Source organism: Sphaerodactylus townsendi, linkage group LG06 (assembly GCF_021028975.2).
Source record: "Sphaerodactylus townsendi isolate TG3544 linkage group LG06, MPM_Stown_v2.3, whole genome shotgun sequence".
NCBI lineage: Eukaryota > Metazoa > Chordata > Lepidosauria > Squamata > Sphaerodactylidae > Sphaerodactylus > Sphaerodactylus townsendi.
The window spans coordinates 126,456,183-126,473,311 of NC_059430.1; the positions used below are offsets into that span (position 1 = coordinate 126,456,183).

The 17,129-nt window shown below is 47.5% G+C and overlaps 1 protein-coding gene across 1 annotated transcript; it reads right to left on the bottom strand.

Moving 5' to 3' along the window:
* Positions 1-419: 419 nt before the first annotated feature.
* LOC125435839 (apolipoprotein A-I-like) lies at positions 420-12,160 on the bottom strand. Its single transcript, XM_048502258.1, has 3 exons — positions 12,076-12,160; positions 4,563-4,710; positions 420-1,120 (listed from the first exon to the last, which is right to left on the bottom strand). Exons 1-3 carry the CDS (start codon positions 12,116-12,118, stop codon positions 592-594), a joined length of 720 nt encoding a protein of 239 aa, XP_048358215.1. The 5' UTR covers positions 12,119-12,160; the 3' UTR covers positions 420-591.
* Positions 12,161-17,129: the final 4,969 nt, after the last annotated feature.

Sequence of the window (17,129 nt, forward strand, 5' to 3'; positions counted from 1 at the left end):
TCAACCTCTGCCGCTTCCAGTGAAAAAGACCAGGCCCATGGTGGCAAACCTTTGGCACTCCAGATGTTATGGACTACAATTCCCATCAGCCCCTGCTTGGCCATGCTGGCAGGGGCTGATGGGAATTGCAGTCCATAACATCTGGAGTGCCAAAGGTTCACCACCACTGGACCAGGCAGTAGGAGATGTTCCAGAGACCCTGGGGAGCTTCTGCCAGTCTTACTAGGAAATACTGTCTTTGAGGGACCAAGAGCCTTATTTCATATAAGGCAACTTCTTGTGTGGTCTCTTTTGTGTGTTCTCATGTGTGACCACAGCTTTCCACCAGACGTGGGTTACAGGATCATGTGAAACCAACATCACACAAACTGGGAAGGAATCATTAGAAGATATAGCCTTTATTAAGTGTTGAGGAGCAGTGGGAAGTTAAAGGTGGCCTCCTGTCCTACCCCATCCGCCAATGGTCATAGAGTAATATCCACTTCCTCTCCTGGTTTTGTTTACACAGATCATCTGGGGTTCCACCCTCCACAGCTTATGAGGGGAAAACATCCCTAATCTTGGGGAAGCTAGGGGTTATCCACATGCATCTCAGTCCTCGGCGGGTGGTTGGAAGGGCGCCAGGAGAGGGGTCAGAAAGGTCTTCACCCAAGTGTTGTTGATGGTTTCCAGCCTTTGTTGGAGTTGTTCCTTCATGGATGTCGTGAAGGTCTCAGAGGACGTCTGCAGTTTTCCCCACTGGTTCTGGACTGCCTCGACGTAAGGGCTCAGCTGGGGCCCGAGGTCTTCCAGTCGCTGGGCCAATGACTTATTCATCTTGGAACTCAACTCTGTTACTTTAGTTGCAAGGATTCTCCGCAGGTCCTCTGTGTATGGAGCTGCCCTCCGCAGGATCGGGTCTATGTAAGGTTTCGAAATGGAGGACAGTGTCTCAGACATCCCCTCTGTGGCAGAGCTCAGCCGTCTCTTCTGCTCATTTAAGGCGTTGCGGGCTTCTCTCCACATGCCCCACGATCTCTTAAGCACCAGATCATAGACTTCTTTGGTCTCAGTGGGCAACATCTGCTTCAGGTCATTTAAGTTCTTCCCGACTTGGAAAAAGGGGTCTGTGATATTCTGTCTGTAGAAAGAAGAAAAGAAACTTTGAGCAGGATGCTTTTGAATTTAGGGGGAGCAAAACTGGATGGCTTTGCCTGTTCATTTATTTGTTCAAGCAGCACTGAACGAACACCTGTCCCTCAACTACACCTGTCCCAACAGTACCGGCACGGTGGTTAAGAGCAGGTGTACTCTAATCTGGAGGAACCAGGTTTGATTCTCTGCTCTGCCACTTGAGCTGTGGAGGCTTATCTGGGGAATTCAGATTAGCCTGCGCACTCCCACACACGCCAGCTGGGTGACCTTGGGCTAGTCACAGTTCTTCTGAGGTCTCTCAGCCCCACCTATCTCACAGGGTGTTTGTTGGGGGGGGGGAAAGGAAAGGAGATTGTCAATCCCTTTGAGTCTCCTTACAGGAGAGAAAGGGAGGCTTATCTAGGGAATTCAGATTAGCCTGTGAATTCCAACACACGCCAGCTGGGTGACCTTGGGCTAGTCACAGTTCTCTCTGAACTCTCTCAGCCCCACCTGGGTGTTTGTTGTGGGGGGGGGAAAGGAAAGGAGATTGTCAACCCCTTTGAGTCTCCCTACAGGAGAAAAGGGGGGATATAAATCCAACTTTTCCTCCTCCTCCTCCTCCTCCTCCTCCTCCTCCTCCTCCTCCTCCTCCTCCTCTTCTTCTTCTTCTTCTTCTTCTTCTTCTTCTTCTTCTTCTTCTTCTTCTTCTTCTTCTTCTTCTTCTTCTTCTTCTTCTTCTGCTTCTGCTGCTGCTGCTGCTGCTGCTGCTGCTGCTTTCCAAGCCTTCTGGGTATCATGGCCTGAGGACTCAACTTCAACTTACCTTTATTAGGCATAGCAGTAAAAAATAAAACAAAATACAGGACAGGGCGGGTCTTAAAACAAGACATAAAACCAGGACAAAGCATGTAAGGTTGGTAAGGAAGAGGTGATTAAGCTTCCATTATGTCCTTGACTTGAGCCCTTCTAATAAAAATTCAGCAGTTTCTCCAGTTATTCCACAGTCACTATTATCCAGCAGGTGAATAGTCTTCATATGTTCCGAACAACTGTTTTATTGTCTAGAGCTGGGACAAGTAGGGAGAGTCTAGGTAATGCGTACCTCGGGCAAGAGAACATAATATGCTCGAGGGCCTCAACCGTATCCTGACAATCTGCACAGGTTCTATCTTGAAGCGGAATATTCAACTGTCGGCCCTTAAGAACGGCAGAGGGGACTGCGTTACAACTAGCTTGAGCGATGATCCATCTCTGCCTGGTCTCTGTTAGTTGGGATAGATATTTAGCTGTGAGGCTAATTTCAGGAAAGATTTCAAAGTGCAAGGGGGAGAAAGATGCACTCAACAGCAACTGATAATCCTGGTCCAGTGGCCTTCTTTTTAGGGATAGCCAAATTTCATTTGCAGATTGCATAAATATGGTTTCTAAGGAGAGACCAAGGCCCTTTCCACACGGGCCAAATACAGCGCCCTGGGGACGGCAAAAACGCAGTCCCCAGGGAGCTGTTCATATGGGGGGCACAGCTGCTTTGCAGCCGCGCCGCCCTCGCTCCTCCCCAGCGGCGCGAAGCCTCTGTTTCCCAACCTTGCTCCTCGAGCGAGGTTTTTGGAAAACGGCGGCTTCCAGCCACTGCCGTGCGAATGGCAGCGGCTGGAAGGCGCCATCCCTCCCCCTTGCCCAATCGACTTACCTTCCCTGCGACCATCCGGTGCATCGCCGAGGCCTGGGGACCTGCCCCCTGCCCTGCAACTCCGGAGCGGTTGCGCAGGGCAGGGGGCGTGCCCCCTGGCCTCGGCGACGCGCCGGTCGCAGGGAAGGTAAGTCGATTGGGCAACGGCACAGCACGGCGCTGTTGTCCTGGTAGTTTCTGGGACCGTTCATGCGAACGGTCCCGGCAGGGTTGGGTCAGCATCATGTACGCCGACCCAACCCCCACCGTGGCCATGCGGAAACGGCTCTAGAGAAGGAATTTTGGCCTCTATAAATTTCCACCATTTAGAGGATTGTAATTCACAGAGGGCTAAAAAGGTGAGGCTTCCGACCATCCTGAGGACTCCTCAGATGAAGAATTGGACATTGGCATCACACTCTTTCCTCAGCCACAGCAGAGGCACCTGAGGAAGATGAGACAGTCCATGCAGGTCCAAACTCTGAGTTGCACCCAGGCACAAGATAGAAGACCAGAGACATAGCGAGGGGGAACTGCGCCCATGGCATGTGTTTGCCCTGCGTCCTTGCCACACCACCGCCCACCCCGACACCCCCCGGAACACCCCCGCCACACCCCCGCACTGGTGCGCACCTGGAGCAAATGCCCCACCCTGTCCCTTAGCAGCTACGCATCTGCAGAAGACACTCAGTCCTCCAGCACCAGCCCTACTGTCTCCCAAACTGACTTTGGCTTGTGTGTTTGACACTGGGGATTGGAAAGCGCCAGTAGGGGCAGTTCTCTCCACCCTCACTGTTTCCCAAGCCCTGCGTGACTGGATGGGGGAGAACTGAAAAATTCCAGGCTTGGTTTTTTTTAAAGATGAATATTTTCAGTAATAGCTGAATAAAGCTGATGGATAACAGCTTTGTTCGGCTTTACCAAATATTTCTGGGTTAATAAAACCCCAACCTGAAATTCACCAATACTTTTTTATTGGTGCTGATGCCTACTTGGCATGCAGAGGTTCCCGGGTTCAATTCCCAGCCTCTCCAGTTAAATAAGAAATAAATTACCTGAAACCCTACGGAGGCGCTGCCAATTGGAATAGACCCAGAATTCCCAGCGGTGCCTATGGGTACCCTGGTGCCTTTCAACACTTTTCCTGGGGACCACTGAGCATTTTTGAAAGCGGACAAGAGCAGGTGTGGCTTTTGCTTAGCAAGGATGCTCATTGGCCATTAGAGATTTGATTGGTTGTGCAGATTTTTTAAAACGTTGCTTTGGCAGCAGCTGCACAATTATCTTCACTGTGAATAAAGGTAAGCTGCGGCAGCCATTTTGTGACGAGCTCTGCTTGCTGCGGCAGCCATTTTGTGACGAGGTTTGCTTGCTGCGGCAGCCATTTTGTGACGAGGTTTGCTTGCTGCGGCAGCCATTTTGTGACTGCGCCAACCACGGTTGCTTCCACACCTGCAGAATAATTCACTTTCAATCCACTTTCTCAATTGGATTTTTCACAATTGAATAGCAAGTGGATTTTGCTATTCCGCACAGTAAAATCCAGCTGCAAAGTGGATTGAAAATGTGCAGAGGGACCCCACGTCTCAAGATCGAAAGGTTGGGGACTTCCTGGAATAGAGAACATTGACAGAACTGTTCCTTGATTCCTTGAGATGTGTCTCTGCTCATGTGGTCCTTCCAGCTTTGATTTGTGTGGCTCCGCTGACCTCTGCCTGCTATATTTTTTGAACCACCCAAATGCCCTAGTATAGCGAAATAAGGCTAATTTGCTTACGTTAGTTGACGGACAAACTTCCCTGCTAAGATGGAGTTCACTTTTTCGGTCACGGTCCTTCTGAGGTTCATGAAGTCTTCCCTTAACTCCTGCTTTAAGTGGGCCATCTCAGAATCTGGTTCATCTCTGAGGACAACAGCCTGCGATCCTGCTGGAGAAAAGATAAATCCGTGCATGAAATCTGGTATAGTGAGAGATGGAGGGAGTAATGAACTCCAGTCATGGCAAACTCCCCTGAGACACAAGCAACTAATTGGGTAGTCAGTCCCCTGCCAATTAATAATTAATTTCCCATTGAATTTTAAGTTAAATAAATAAATTATATTGTCTCTGCTTTTCTGACTGTTTCCAAATCAGATCAGGTAATCAGGGGAACTAATCCATTAATCAGAAATATTTATTTCTGCTAAACAACTTCCTTTAAAAATTACAATGATTAAAAATAAATAAATTCTTTGAAGCTCAACGTTCCATTTTGAAAACATGCTATTTTTAAAAAGAGAAATGGCGACATGGTTGTCTTCATACAGGTGTAAGGCTGAACACCACGCAGACAAAGTCAATGTTAAAAGGAGAACTTTATTGACTTGCGTTGCCCCAACTACAAGGTGCTGGAACTGAGGATTCTTGTCCGCAGTTCCAGTATTTATTCTATTTTCAGAACAGACAGTAACCAATCAGCTTTCCCCCTCTGCCCCGTTCCCTGGTCTCCCATTGGTTCTGACGGAGCTACATAGTTTCGGTCTGATGTAGCTCCTCAGCTCATTTTCCCGCTCTTATGCAAAAAGGCGGGAACTGGTGATTGCTGGGAATTGCAGTCCTGACAACAGGTGGCTATGAGTGTCACACCAATAAATCACCTACGCCAGTGGCGTAACTAGGCAAACTGGAGCCCTGGGCAAAACCTGAGCTTGATGCCCCCCCAGGCGCGTGCCCAATGCAACACGCACCCCCCTTGTAGCTATGCCCAGTGGCGTAGCTAGGCAAACTGGAGTTTGGCGCCCCCCATGGGCAACCACCCTCCCCCACTGTGACCAAGCAATGATTTTTTACACCAGGTTGTTTCAAAGTCACCATCACATTATAGAACATGCCCCAACTCACAAATCTGAGCACAGCAATAAGCCATGCCACACAGCAGAAATAATTTTTTGAAAACATTTTCAAAATGCTTTCAAAATGTTTTATTACTGCTATGAAAACATTTTATGGCGTTGTATCCAGTACCCCCAATTGGGGGAAACAGCATCACTTTCAATGTTTCAAAGGAGAATCTGGGCTCCCTAGTTTAAACAAGTGATGCTGGAATCCACCCCAAACAGCATCATTTTCAATGGTGTTTAAACTAGGGAGCCCAGATTCTCCTTTTAAATCTACCTTAAAGGGAGAATCTGGGGTTCCCAGTTTAAACAACATTGGAAGTGATGCTATTTTGGGGTTGATTCTCCCCCACCCTGAAACAGCATCACTTTCAATGTTTAAACTGGGGACCTCAGATTCTCCCTTTAAATCCATGTCAAAGGCGAGGGGATTTAAAAGGAAAATCTGGGGAAATTTGGGGGTGCCTGCTGGCAGGGGTGCAATTGTTAAGCTAGCAGCACCAAACTTTCAGGGTATCTTTAGGAGACTCCCCTAATGATACCACCCAGGTTTGGTGAAGTTTGGTTCAGGGGGTCCAAAGTTATGGACCCTCAAAGGTGTAGCCCCCATCTTCAGTTAGCTCCCATTGGAAACAATGGATGATGGAGCACCCCCTTTGGGAGTCCATAGCTTTGGACCCCCTGGACCAAACTTCACAAAACCTGGGTGGTATCAGTAAAAGATTCTCCTGATGATACCTCCCAGGTTTGGTGAAGTTTGGTTCAGGGGGTCCAAAGTTATCGACCCTCAAAGGTGTAGCCTCATCTCCTATTAGCTCTCATTGGAAACAATGGGGGATGGGGCACCCCCTTTGGGAGTCCATAACTTTGGACTCCCTAAACCAAACCTCACCAAACCTGGGTGATAGCATCAGGAGATTCTCCAAAAACATCCCTGAAATTTTGGTGCTGCTAGCCTAAAAACTGCGCCCTCTGCAGGCCAAAAATGGAAACACACTGAAAATACAAAAAATCCCACAAACAAACCTGCGCCCCCCACAGGGCTGCGCCCAGGGCAATTGCCCACTTTGCCCAATGGGAGGAACGCCTCTGACTTACGCTTCTCAACGATGCTTCTTATGATTCCAGTTGCGTGTCACTGAACCTGGCCAGCTCAGGCTTTGCATGGGGCTGTCTGGAAGCTCAAGCAGGTACAGAATAATGTGGGCGGAGTGTTGACTGGAGTGGGACATAGGGATTAAATCAATCCAGTCTTGTTCCATCTATATCAGCTTCCAGTTTTCTTCTAGGCTCCATTCAAGGTGCTGGTATTGACCTCTGTATGGCTTGGGATAAACATATCTTATCGACCACCTCCTCCTACACTCTTTCCAGTCTTCAGAATCCCCAAAGCTAAACAGGTGGCAAACCAAGAAAGGCCCTTCTCAGTCATGGTACCAGACTTTGGAACTCCCTCCCAAGGGGATTCACCTGTCTCCCTCTATCGGTGTCTTTTGCAAGCCAGTGATTACTTTTCTTGGTTTTTCTGGTATGCGCCTAATAATATCCATCCGCCCACCCACCCACCCGCCCGCCCCTTCGCCAGCCAGCCAGCCAGCCAGCCAGCCAGCCAGCCAGCCAGCCAGCCAGCCAGCCAGCCAGCCAGCCAGCCAGCCAGCCAGCCAGCCAGGCGTAGCTGGGCCAAACTGCGCCCGGTGCACATTCTATATTTTCTGGCCCCCCATTCCCCCCGGCGGCACCCTGCCCTGCCCCGCAGCACCCCCTTCCCCCCTTCCCACACTTACCTCAGTTCCTTTCCTTTTTCAGAACTTTTTCAGGCTGCAAAAGGCCTGTTCTCAGTAAAAACGGCCTGATGGGAACTATACTTCCTTGGGGCTCACAAGGTCTCCTGGGAACTGTAGTTCCTCAGGCAGTTTTTACTGCGAACAGGCCTTTTGCAGCCTGAAAAAGTTCTGGAAAAGGAAAGGAACAAAAGTAAGTGGGGGAAAGGGGGTGCCGTGGGGGGGGCGCTGCAGGGGGAGGGGCCTGGGGGCAATTTTTTGCGGGGGGGCCAGGCATGCACCTGGTGCACGGCGCACCCCCCTGTCCCCTTGTAGCTTCACCACTGCCCTACATACCTACATGGTGTCTTCCAGTTACCTCATTATGGATCTGAATGCAAATCTACTTTCATGTTTATAGTTGATATCAGCATTTCATCCACTTTTAATCTTCTTATAAAACTATTTTAGTTTAATCCACTGTTTTCATTTAAATCTCAAATCCTGCCTTTATTCCTCTATTTGTATATGGTTTCAGTAGGTCGTCTACAAGGGGTTTCCAGTCTTTAAGGAAATTGTCCATATTCTTTGTCTCTTATAAACACCGTCAGCCTTGCCATTGCTGCATATTCTGTGACTTTTAAAATCCAGTCTTGCTTGGTTGGAATTTTATTGCCCCTCCAATTATATGCATATAAAATCCTTGCTGCAGTTGTCGTGTACATGAAAAGGGTTCTAAACTGATCCGGGATATCCTCCCCCATCAACCCCAACAAGAATAAAATCATATCCTAAATTTTTTTGCCTCTTTACATGTCCACCACATATGAAAAAGAATCAGTCTGTTGTTGACATTTCCAGCATTTGTTTGATAGCCTTTTATACATTTTAGACAGTTTTTTTGGTGTTGAATACCATCTATACATCATTCCATAGTAATTTTCTTTCAAATTATAACCAGCTGTAAATTTCAGATCTTTTTTCCACAATTTTTCCCGTTGTTCCATCTGTATGTTTCTTCCCAGGTTACTAGCCCATTTTACCATCACTGATTTTATCCCCCCTTCCTCTGTATCCCACTTTAATAACATCTTATACTTCTTCGTAATCAGCTTATCATCATTTATGCATCGGTTACTTTCAAACTCTGTCTTCTGTGTAACAAAACCTATATTTTGGTTGTTTGCTTTGGAGGTTTCTAGTCATTGATAGTAATGGAACAAATTTTTAACCGTTATCTTTTAATTCATCCAGTGGTTTGAACTCCCATTTCTCAATCTGGCATTCAACAATTCTCTATAAGGAAGACATTTTTCCTGTATGTTCACTTATTTTCTTGAAAATGCTTCAACTGGGGACTATCATAAGGGAGTTATACCTGCAACTTTTATATCTCAAACATTCCCAGAGCAGATTCTTTCTAACATAATGGCCCCTTCCACACACGCAAAATAATGCGTTTTCAAACCACTTTCACAACTGTTTGCAAGTGGATTTTGCCATTCCGCACAGCTTCAAAGAGCACTGAAAGCAGTTTGAAAGTGCATTTTTCTGCATGTGCGGAATGAGCCAATGATTTGAAAATTCTTTGTGAATTTTCCCCTTCATCATACCACAAATCACCATGCCATCCAAATCTTCTATCAAACCCCTCAAAGTCCAACAGTCTAGCATTCTTCAGCAACCCCCATTCATCACCCAGCCTGATGCAATTGCTTCAAAATACAATTTTAAAATTGGCAGCGCTAAACTCCCTCTCTTTTCCATCTTGCCATTTTTTTGTACTTTATTCTTGGTTTCTTGCCTTGTCAAACAAAACTGCGAATATCTCTCTGCCATTGCGTAAAGCATGTTACGGTGTTAATTATTGACCGCACTTGGAAGAGAAATAACGTTCTTGGAAGCACATTCATTTTAATCACACGTATTCTCCCCAGCAAAGATAAATTCATTCTATTTCGTTCTATTCTCAACAGAGATTTCTTTACTTCACTCCATACTTTTACATAGTTATTTTTTACTGTGCTTTTAATTGCTCAAATGTTTTATATATTTTTTCTGTTCGCTGTCTTGTGGACTCTGGTTGGGTGGAAAGGCGCCATAAAAGCATTTCAGATAAAATAATAAATAAACCTTGCCTTGAAGAGTTCTTAAGATACATTTAAACTGAAGGGGAGAAATTAGGTTAATTCAGGTGACAGTTTAAAGACGTCACTAAAACGTTTTCCACGGGAGGTGGCAGAGAGGTCAGCCAAAGGTAGTCCTTGACCATCAACCAACAAACAGTGATTTTGCAGAGTGGACATTGTTCTTGTAAACCTAGATTTTGGATATTTGGAACCTGCTGGGTGGATGAAGGTGGTTGGTTTGATCGTGAGTGTAGCATAGATTTCTAGGTGAAATCTCTCCCCAAATTCCCTCTCTAGAGGCATAGCACCCAAATCTCCAAGAATTCCCCAGACCAGAGTTGGCAGCCTTTTCTCTAATCAATTATTCATTTGCAAATGGGCCTGTTCTCTTTTTCACAACCTGACAATAATTGGGGAAGGGAGCAGAGGTGGGATCCAGCAGGTTCTCACAGGTTCCCGAGAGTAGGTTACTAATGATTTGTGTGTGCCGAGAGGGGGTTACTAATTGGGGATTTTCCCACGTGATTTTTGCCTTAGTTATGCCCCTCCTCTCAGCAGTAGCGCGCAGAACTTGAAGGAGTCTAGCAGGAGGTGCACCGGCAAGCGTGGCAGCCTGCGCCTGCGTGCATTCGAATCCCGCCCAAGGACCGGTGCAGCGGCTGCATCCTTGCCACAGCCCCGCCCCGGAATGCCCAGCCACGCCCCCGTCGTGCCCCGCCCAGCCCCATTGGCGCTACGACACAGTTTGAATCCCACCCCCATAGGAACCTGTTACTAAAATCTTTGGATCCCACCACTGGGAGGGAGGGTCAGGGATTTAACTTCTGCCTGCTTCAGTTCCACAAATATGTTCCCAGCTTGTGGAGATCAGAGTATGGAGACGGGAGGATGTAGTGGTTAAGAGAGGTGGACTCTAATCTGAAGATTGAATTTGATTCCCCACTCCTCTACATGAAGCCTGCTGGGTGACCTTGGGCTAGTCACAGTTCTCTTCAAACTCTCTCAGACCCATCTAGAAGAAGAAGAAGAGTTTGGATTTATATCCCCCCTTTCTCTCCTGCAGGAGACTCAAAGGGGTTTACAATCTCCTTGGCCTCCCCCCCTCACAACAAACACCCTGTGAGGTAGGTGGGGCTGAGAGAGCTCCCAGAACCTGTGACTAGCCCAAGGCTAATCTGAATTCCCCAGATAAGCCTCCACAGCACAGGCGGCAGAGCTGGGAATCAAACCCGGTTCCTCCAGATTAGATACACAAGCTCTTAACCTCCTACGCCACTGCTGCTCCTTCATCACAAGGTGCCTATAGTGGGGAGAGGAAGGGAAGGTGTTTGTGATTTCTTCTTCTATAGCACCACTTCGGCAGAACCGGTTGTTAAAAGAGTGCTTGTAAACAATCAGTTGTTACATCATTTGAATTCCCATCACTGGAACCGGTTGTTAAATTATTTGAATCCCACCATTGCTCCCAGTCAACTGTTTTCTCCAGGGGTACTGTAGTCTGGAGATCTGTAGAAAATGTTAGAAATCTCCATGCCACACCTGGAGCTAACCCTATTTGAAGATCTGAAGTGCCACACACTAGCAACATTACTACCCTGTTTCCCCAAATATAAGACATCCCCTGAAAATAAGACGTAGTAGAGGTTTTGCTGAAGTGCGAAATATAAGACATCCCCTGAAAATAAGACATAGCGCAGTGGTGGCAAACCTATGGCACGGGTGCCAGAGGTGGCACTCAGAGCCCTCTCTGTGGGCACGCACAAACAGAGTGCCCCCCTACACATCTAGGCTGGCCTGGGCTGCTGGGCTTGATTATTAGCATTAAAACTAAGATCTAGTTTTGGGGAAGCAGTGTAGGTAACCCTGTTAAGTGCTATTAAACTCCACTGATTTTCATGTGAAGAACTAAAGCGCGATCCTTTACCTTGGTTGCTTGGTTGCTGGCAATGGGGCTTGCTTCTGAATAAACCCTTCTAGGGTCGTGATTCACCCGTTGGAAGAGTTGCACAGTTGCTTCAAAGCAAAGCCACCGACTACCACCAAGCTTACTCCCGAGTAACGCACGCCTCGGAGCCAACGAAAACCTCAGTATTCTGGTTAAATTGCCATGCTGGCACTTTGCGATAAATAAGTGGGTTTTGGGTTGCAATTTGGGCACTCGGTCTTGAAAAGGTTCACCATCCCTGGCATAGCGCATTTTTGGGAGCAAAATTTAATATAAGACACTGCCTTATATTCGGGGAAACACTGTATGCTTTTTTCTTGGCTGAGTCAGCAAAAGTTTTGGTTGGGCAGAACTAAGTTCAGGCCCTGCAGGGACTGGGAGGGATACAAATCAAATCAATCAACCAATAAAAGGTCAATTCTTCACATGGCATCCCATTTCTGTTTTCCGAACACCTCCATGCTCTTCAAAATCATTTTCCCAGTGCCTTAACAGCTGGCCAAATCTGCAAGGACACCTGCTCAGCCAAGAAAGAAGCATCAGCATTTCACTCCAGACTAATGTAGACCTTTTACTCACCTGTAAAAAGGGCCAGGGCCAGCAGGCTGTAAAGAAATGCCATGTTAGTTTGGTGGGAAGTTCTTCGGAACTTGCTGGGAAGAAGGTGGTGGCTGTCTGTGAGCCGCAAGATCTGCCCGGGGGAGATCCTTTCCGCCCACAACTCCTGTCATTCATTAATGCAGGGCCTTGATCCGGCTTTGATCTGGCACAGGTGAGGATGGTGGTGTTCCCATTTTGCGGTGGAAAGTCTGCCAAGTGTCACATTTAAACCAGGATTCAGAAATAAAACGGCAACGCACCAGAAGGGGGCGACGGAGACTAGACTGTGTGTTGAGAAGTAGGACTTCTTTCATGTAACCTTTATCCATGTACTAGTGCAGGGGTAGGGAACCTGCGGCTCTCCAGATGTTCAGGAACTACAATTCCCATCAGCCCCTACCAGCATGGCCAATTGGCCATGCTGATAGAGGCTGATGGGAATTGTAGTTCCTGAACATCTGGAGAGCCGCAGGTTCCCTACCCCTGTACTACCCTGTTTCCCCGAATATAAGACAGTGTCTTATATTAATTTTTGCTCACAAAGATGCGCTATGTCTTATTTTCAGGGGATGTCTTATTTTTCCATGAAGAAGAATTCACATTTATTGTTGAACAAAAAAATGAACATTTATTATATACTGTACAGTAGTTGTCATCACAAACCAGCATAACTAGACAAAATGTGAATCCTATCAAGAATTTGTGCCTTCCCTCCTTCCCTATCTGGGGTGGTCTTGTCCCTGTCTGAGACCCCGGTTTTAGGGAGTCTGTCATTCAATAAGGCTGTTAGCCACAGAGTGATTGCTGTCCCACCCGTCTTCCAGACTGCAGGATGTCCCGGGAGTTGTTGAAGAGGCACCACCCAGGGTTTGCCTCTTCCCTAGATACCCTCCTCTTTTCCCCTCCTTCTGACTCTCAGGGCTTCCAATTCCCCCTTCCCTTCCTGGTAGCCCTTTCTTGCAGTTTCTCTCTGTTCTCTCCCTGTCTTGCTTCGTCTTCTCTCTCTCCCCCTTGCATTTCTCTCTCTTCTGTTTTGGCTCCCTCTCTGCTCCGTTCTCTTTCTCTTTCCTTCTGACTTTCTCCCTGCTCCGTTCACTCTCCTTCCTCCACCCCAGCGCCTCCTGCTTGCCCCCAAGCTGTCCCCTCCGGCCGGACTGGCTGCACGCCGCCAGCCTCCTCGTCTCATCCCGCCCGCTTTCTTGACAGCCCAGTGACCCTTCCTCCCCCTCTTGGAAGACTCGAGGGGCTTGGGCTGAGCTGTTGCTGGGCTCTGAAGTGAGCTGCAGGTTAGGGCTGCTAAGTCCTGAGAGGGGAATCCCGTCCGCCCCTTTCCATCTCCTGCATGAACAACCACACCCTAAACCTCAAAAGTCACTCTTTGCTGCTTCCAACGGGGCCTAAAAGTACGCTAATTCTCCCTACTGGCCTAAGCAGCGGTGCAAAAGCGCTGCAGAATCCAGCACCGCTAGGGAGCTGTTTGGTCCCCCTTCCCCACTTCAGCCGTGCATGCAGAAACCGACCCGGTGCGCCTTGCAAGCCGCGCGCCCGACCGAGTGGGGAGGGACCCATTGCCAAAACAAACCCCGGCCTGGGCCAGTCTTTCCAACCAACCCAAATGTGCCCAGGCCCGGGGGCAAGTTCGCAGTTTTGCATCTCCAGGCATCCCTTGCAAAAAAAATGGGAGGGAGCAATACCCACGATCCTTCCAGCGCTGCTTGCAAACCGCAGGGCGATGCTTGCAAGTTGCAACCCCCGGGCCTTTGTGGGGGGTGCAGGGAAAGGCTGCAACTTTGGGGTCTTTTTGCAAGCTGAAGCTTGCAAACTTGCAGGGTGTGGGGGAAGGAGGAGGAGGTGGTGGAGAAGCAGGCTGGTAAACAAGAGGAGGAAGAAGGAGCCCTGCGTGTGCTTGGTGAAGCTCCTGACCACCGCCTCGACGACCTCCCTCAGCACAACAGGCGTCCCTGTCATCATCCCTCCTGGGGAGATAGGGGCAGGAGCAGCGGCGGGAGAGGCAGCAAGGGTGGCGGAGGGGGCAGCGGCCGAGGCCCCAAGGTGAGCCCGAGCCTTGCAGGCGTGGGGAGGGGGAGAGGAAGGCAGCAGCAGCCCACTTGCTCCTGTGCCTGGGCACTGCCATCGCTGCCGCCGGCGAGCCCCACCAGCCAGAAACAGAGGCTGGACTGGCCCTTGGGCGCAGGTTTAAATGCCCACTTGCTGCTCGGCCAGCTAGCTCTGGGGGCGGGCAGCAACGTCTCAAAATATTAGAAGGGTTTTTTTTTAACTTACTAGAAGAAGAGGAGGAGTTTGGATTAATAAACCACCTTTCTCTCCTGTAAGGAGAGGAGACTCAAGGTGGCTTTCAAGTAGAAGGCGAGAGGGAGAAAAGAGGCACGACGACCTTTCCCAACGTGCACAAAGAAGCTGCTCTTTCCTCGGTGGCCCGAGGTTTCTTTCTATGGGAAAGAAAGGCGGGGTAAAAAGCCAAACATTGCTGTTGCTGGTGCACTTCCTCCAGGGGCCGCTCCACAGCTTCCTGCTCTGGTGTTCTGTTCCGTGGCGGGCAAACAAAAACTTTGCTACGCCTTATTTTCGGGGGGTGCCTTATATTGATCACTTCAGCAAAACCTCTACTATGTCTTATTTCATGGGTATGCCTTATATTCGGGGAAACACGGTAGTGTGTCCAAATTTCCATTTCTTTTCCGGGCCAGAGGTGGGATCCAGCAGGTTCTCACCAGTTCCCGAGAGTGGGTTACTCATTATTGGTGTGTGCCGAGAGGGGGTTACTAATTGGGTCCGCTTTTCCCTTAGAAATTCCATTAGGTCCAAAAATCATAAAGTCCTGTTGTTTCCTATGTGGCTGGTTAGCAAAGGTAGAAAACGGGATAATTCTCCCTGTTGGGCTGTTTTAAAAACATGTTTTAGAAATATGGTAAAGTCCCTTGTTTAAGGAAAGTCTCCTTCTTTTGATTTCTAGAAACAAAATTAAGTATTGGAAAGTATTAAGTATTTGACAGGCAGTCAATTAGAGGAGAAGTAGTTGTTTCTGTTGGCAGTAGACTTTAGGACTTGCTATAATGAGTTTAAATGATGGACAGAAAGATACCAGCTGGAAATAAGGAACTTTTTTTTTACAGTAAGAGTTTTTTACAGTAACAGTGAAATTATTAATGCCGCGCCCCTGGAATGCCCAGCCACGCCCCCATCGTGCCCCACCCAGCCCCATTGGCGCTACGCCACTGTTTGAATCCCACCACCATGGGAACCTGTTACTAAAATTTTTGGATCCCACCACTGCTTTTCCCCCACTTGATCATTTACAGTGTAGTGTGACAGTCATTTTGACTGTATTTTTTCTACTTTTTAAAAAGTTGGGCAAATGTTCTCCGTTACGTTTTTTAAAATATTTATTTAATGCAGTCACCAGCAGTATCTGTTCATTGTTTTCCTCTGTTGCTTTTGTGAATTTGTTCCGTTCTGTGCTCTTGTTGTAAATGTTTAACCCTTAGGCTACCCCGTATATCATTCGTATGCATAATTGGTGTACCTGGTGCTAATATTTATCAGTACAAAATCGCTTGAGAAGATGTGTCCCTTTCAAGAGGGGTTAATGAGTGATGGTAAATAGAATATAAGAGAGTGGAAACAAGATAACGGTCAGTTTACACAAAGGAATGAAATTGAAATGGAGAGTTAGAGATTGAAGCGAAAGAGATGAGAAATTCAAAATTATCTCTTTTTTTAAAAAAAAATGGGTAGGCATTTTATAAGGGGCTGACAATCTCCTGGTGGTCGCTAGGGATCTCCTGGGATTACAATTGATCTCCAGGTGCCAGTGATCAGTTCACTTGGAGAAAATGGCTGCTTGGGAAGGTGGACTCTATAGCATTACACTGCGCTAAAGCCCCTCCCTTCCCTAAGCCCCACCCTCCTCAGTCTACCCCAAAATCTCCAGGCATTTCTCAACTTGGAGCTGAAGAAGCTGTGTTATGCTACGTATTGGTCTTCTCTTGTATTGATTATTGTTTTATCTTTTATCTGTACACAGTACACCGGACATCGCTGTGATCGAGGACAAGAAAGTGAGCATCATTGACATAGCAGTCCCCGGTAACAGCAGGGTCATTGAAAAAGAACACGAGAAGGTCACTGGATACCACGATTTGAAAATCGAGCTTCAGTGTCTATGGCACAAAACCAGCTGTGGTCATCCCAGTGGTAATCGGCACGCTGGGTGCCATTTTGAAAACACTAGGGCTGTACTTGAAACATCTTCGAATTGACAAAATTAACATCTGTCAGATTCAGAAGGCAGCCCTGCTGGGATCCGCACGAATAGTACGCCGATGCATTACAACTTCCTAGGCCTCTGGGTGAGGCTCAAATTGTAATGAAAGGCCAACAACCAGCTAAAGGGCTGGCAGCTGTGAAATCTACCATAATAACTTGAATTGTAATGAAAGGACAACAACCAGCTAAAGATCTGGCAGCTGTGAAATCTACCATAATAACTTGAATTGTAATGAAAGGCCAACAACCAACTAAAGTACTGGCAGCTGTGAAATCACCCAAATTTTGTACCCTGTCCAGGATGGCCCGAGCTAGCCTGATTTCATCAGAACTTGGAACTGTAAGCAGGGTTGACCCTGGTTAATGTTTGGATGGGAGATGGCACCTTGGATACCTATGCAATCCTGTTCGTCTTTTGCCTTGGAAACTCGGCAGGATATTCATAATTTGGTTGCAATTCTACGACACTATCTACCACCATGCATTTTGTATGTTGACTATTGACATTAGGGACCATGCACATAGCTAACCATGAGAAACCGTCGTTAACATACAGAAAAAAATTCAAAGATGCCTGTTTTCTGAAATAACATCACCTTTCCTTGTGGGAAAAGGCGGTAAAAAGCTTGCCGAGGGGGAGAAGTTTTCCATTAGCTTCTTTTGGGCACAGTATAGGAATGATAAATGGTCTTTATTATTATTATTATTATTATTATTATTATTATTATTATTATTATTATTGGNNT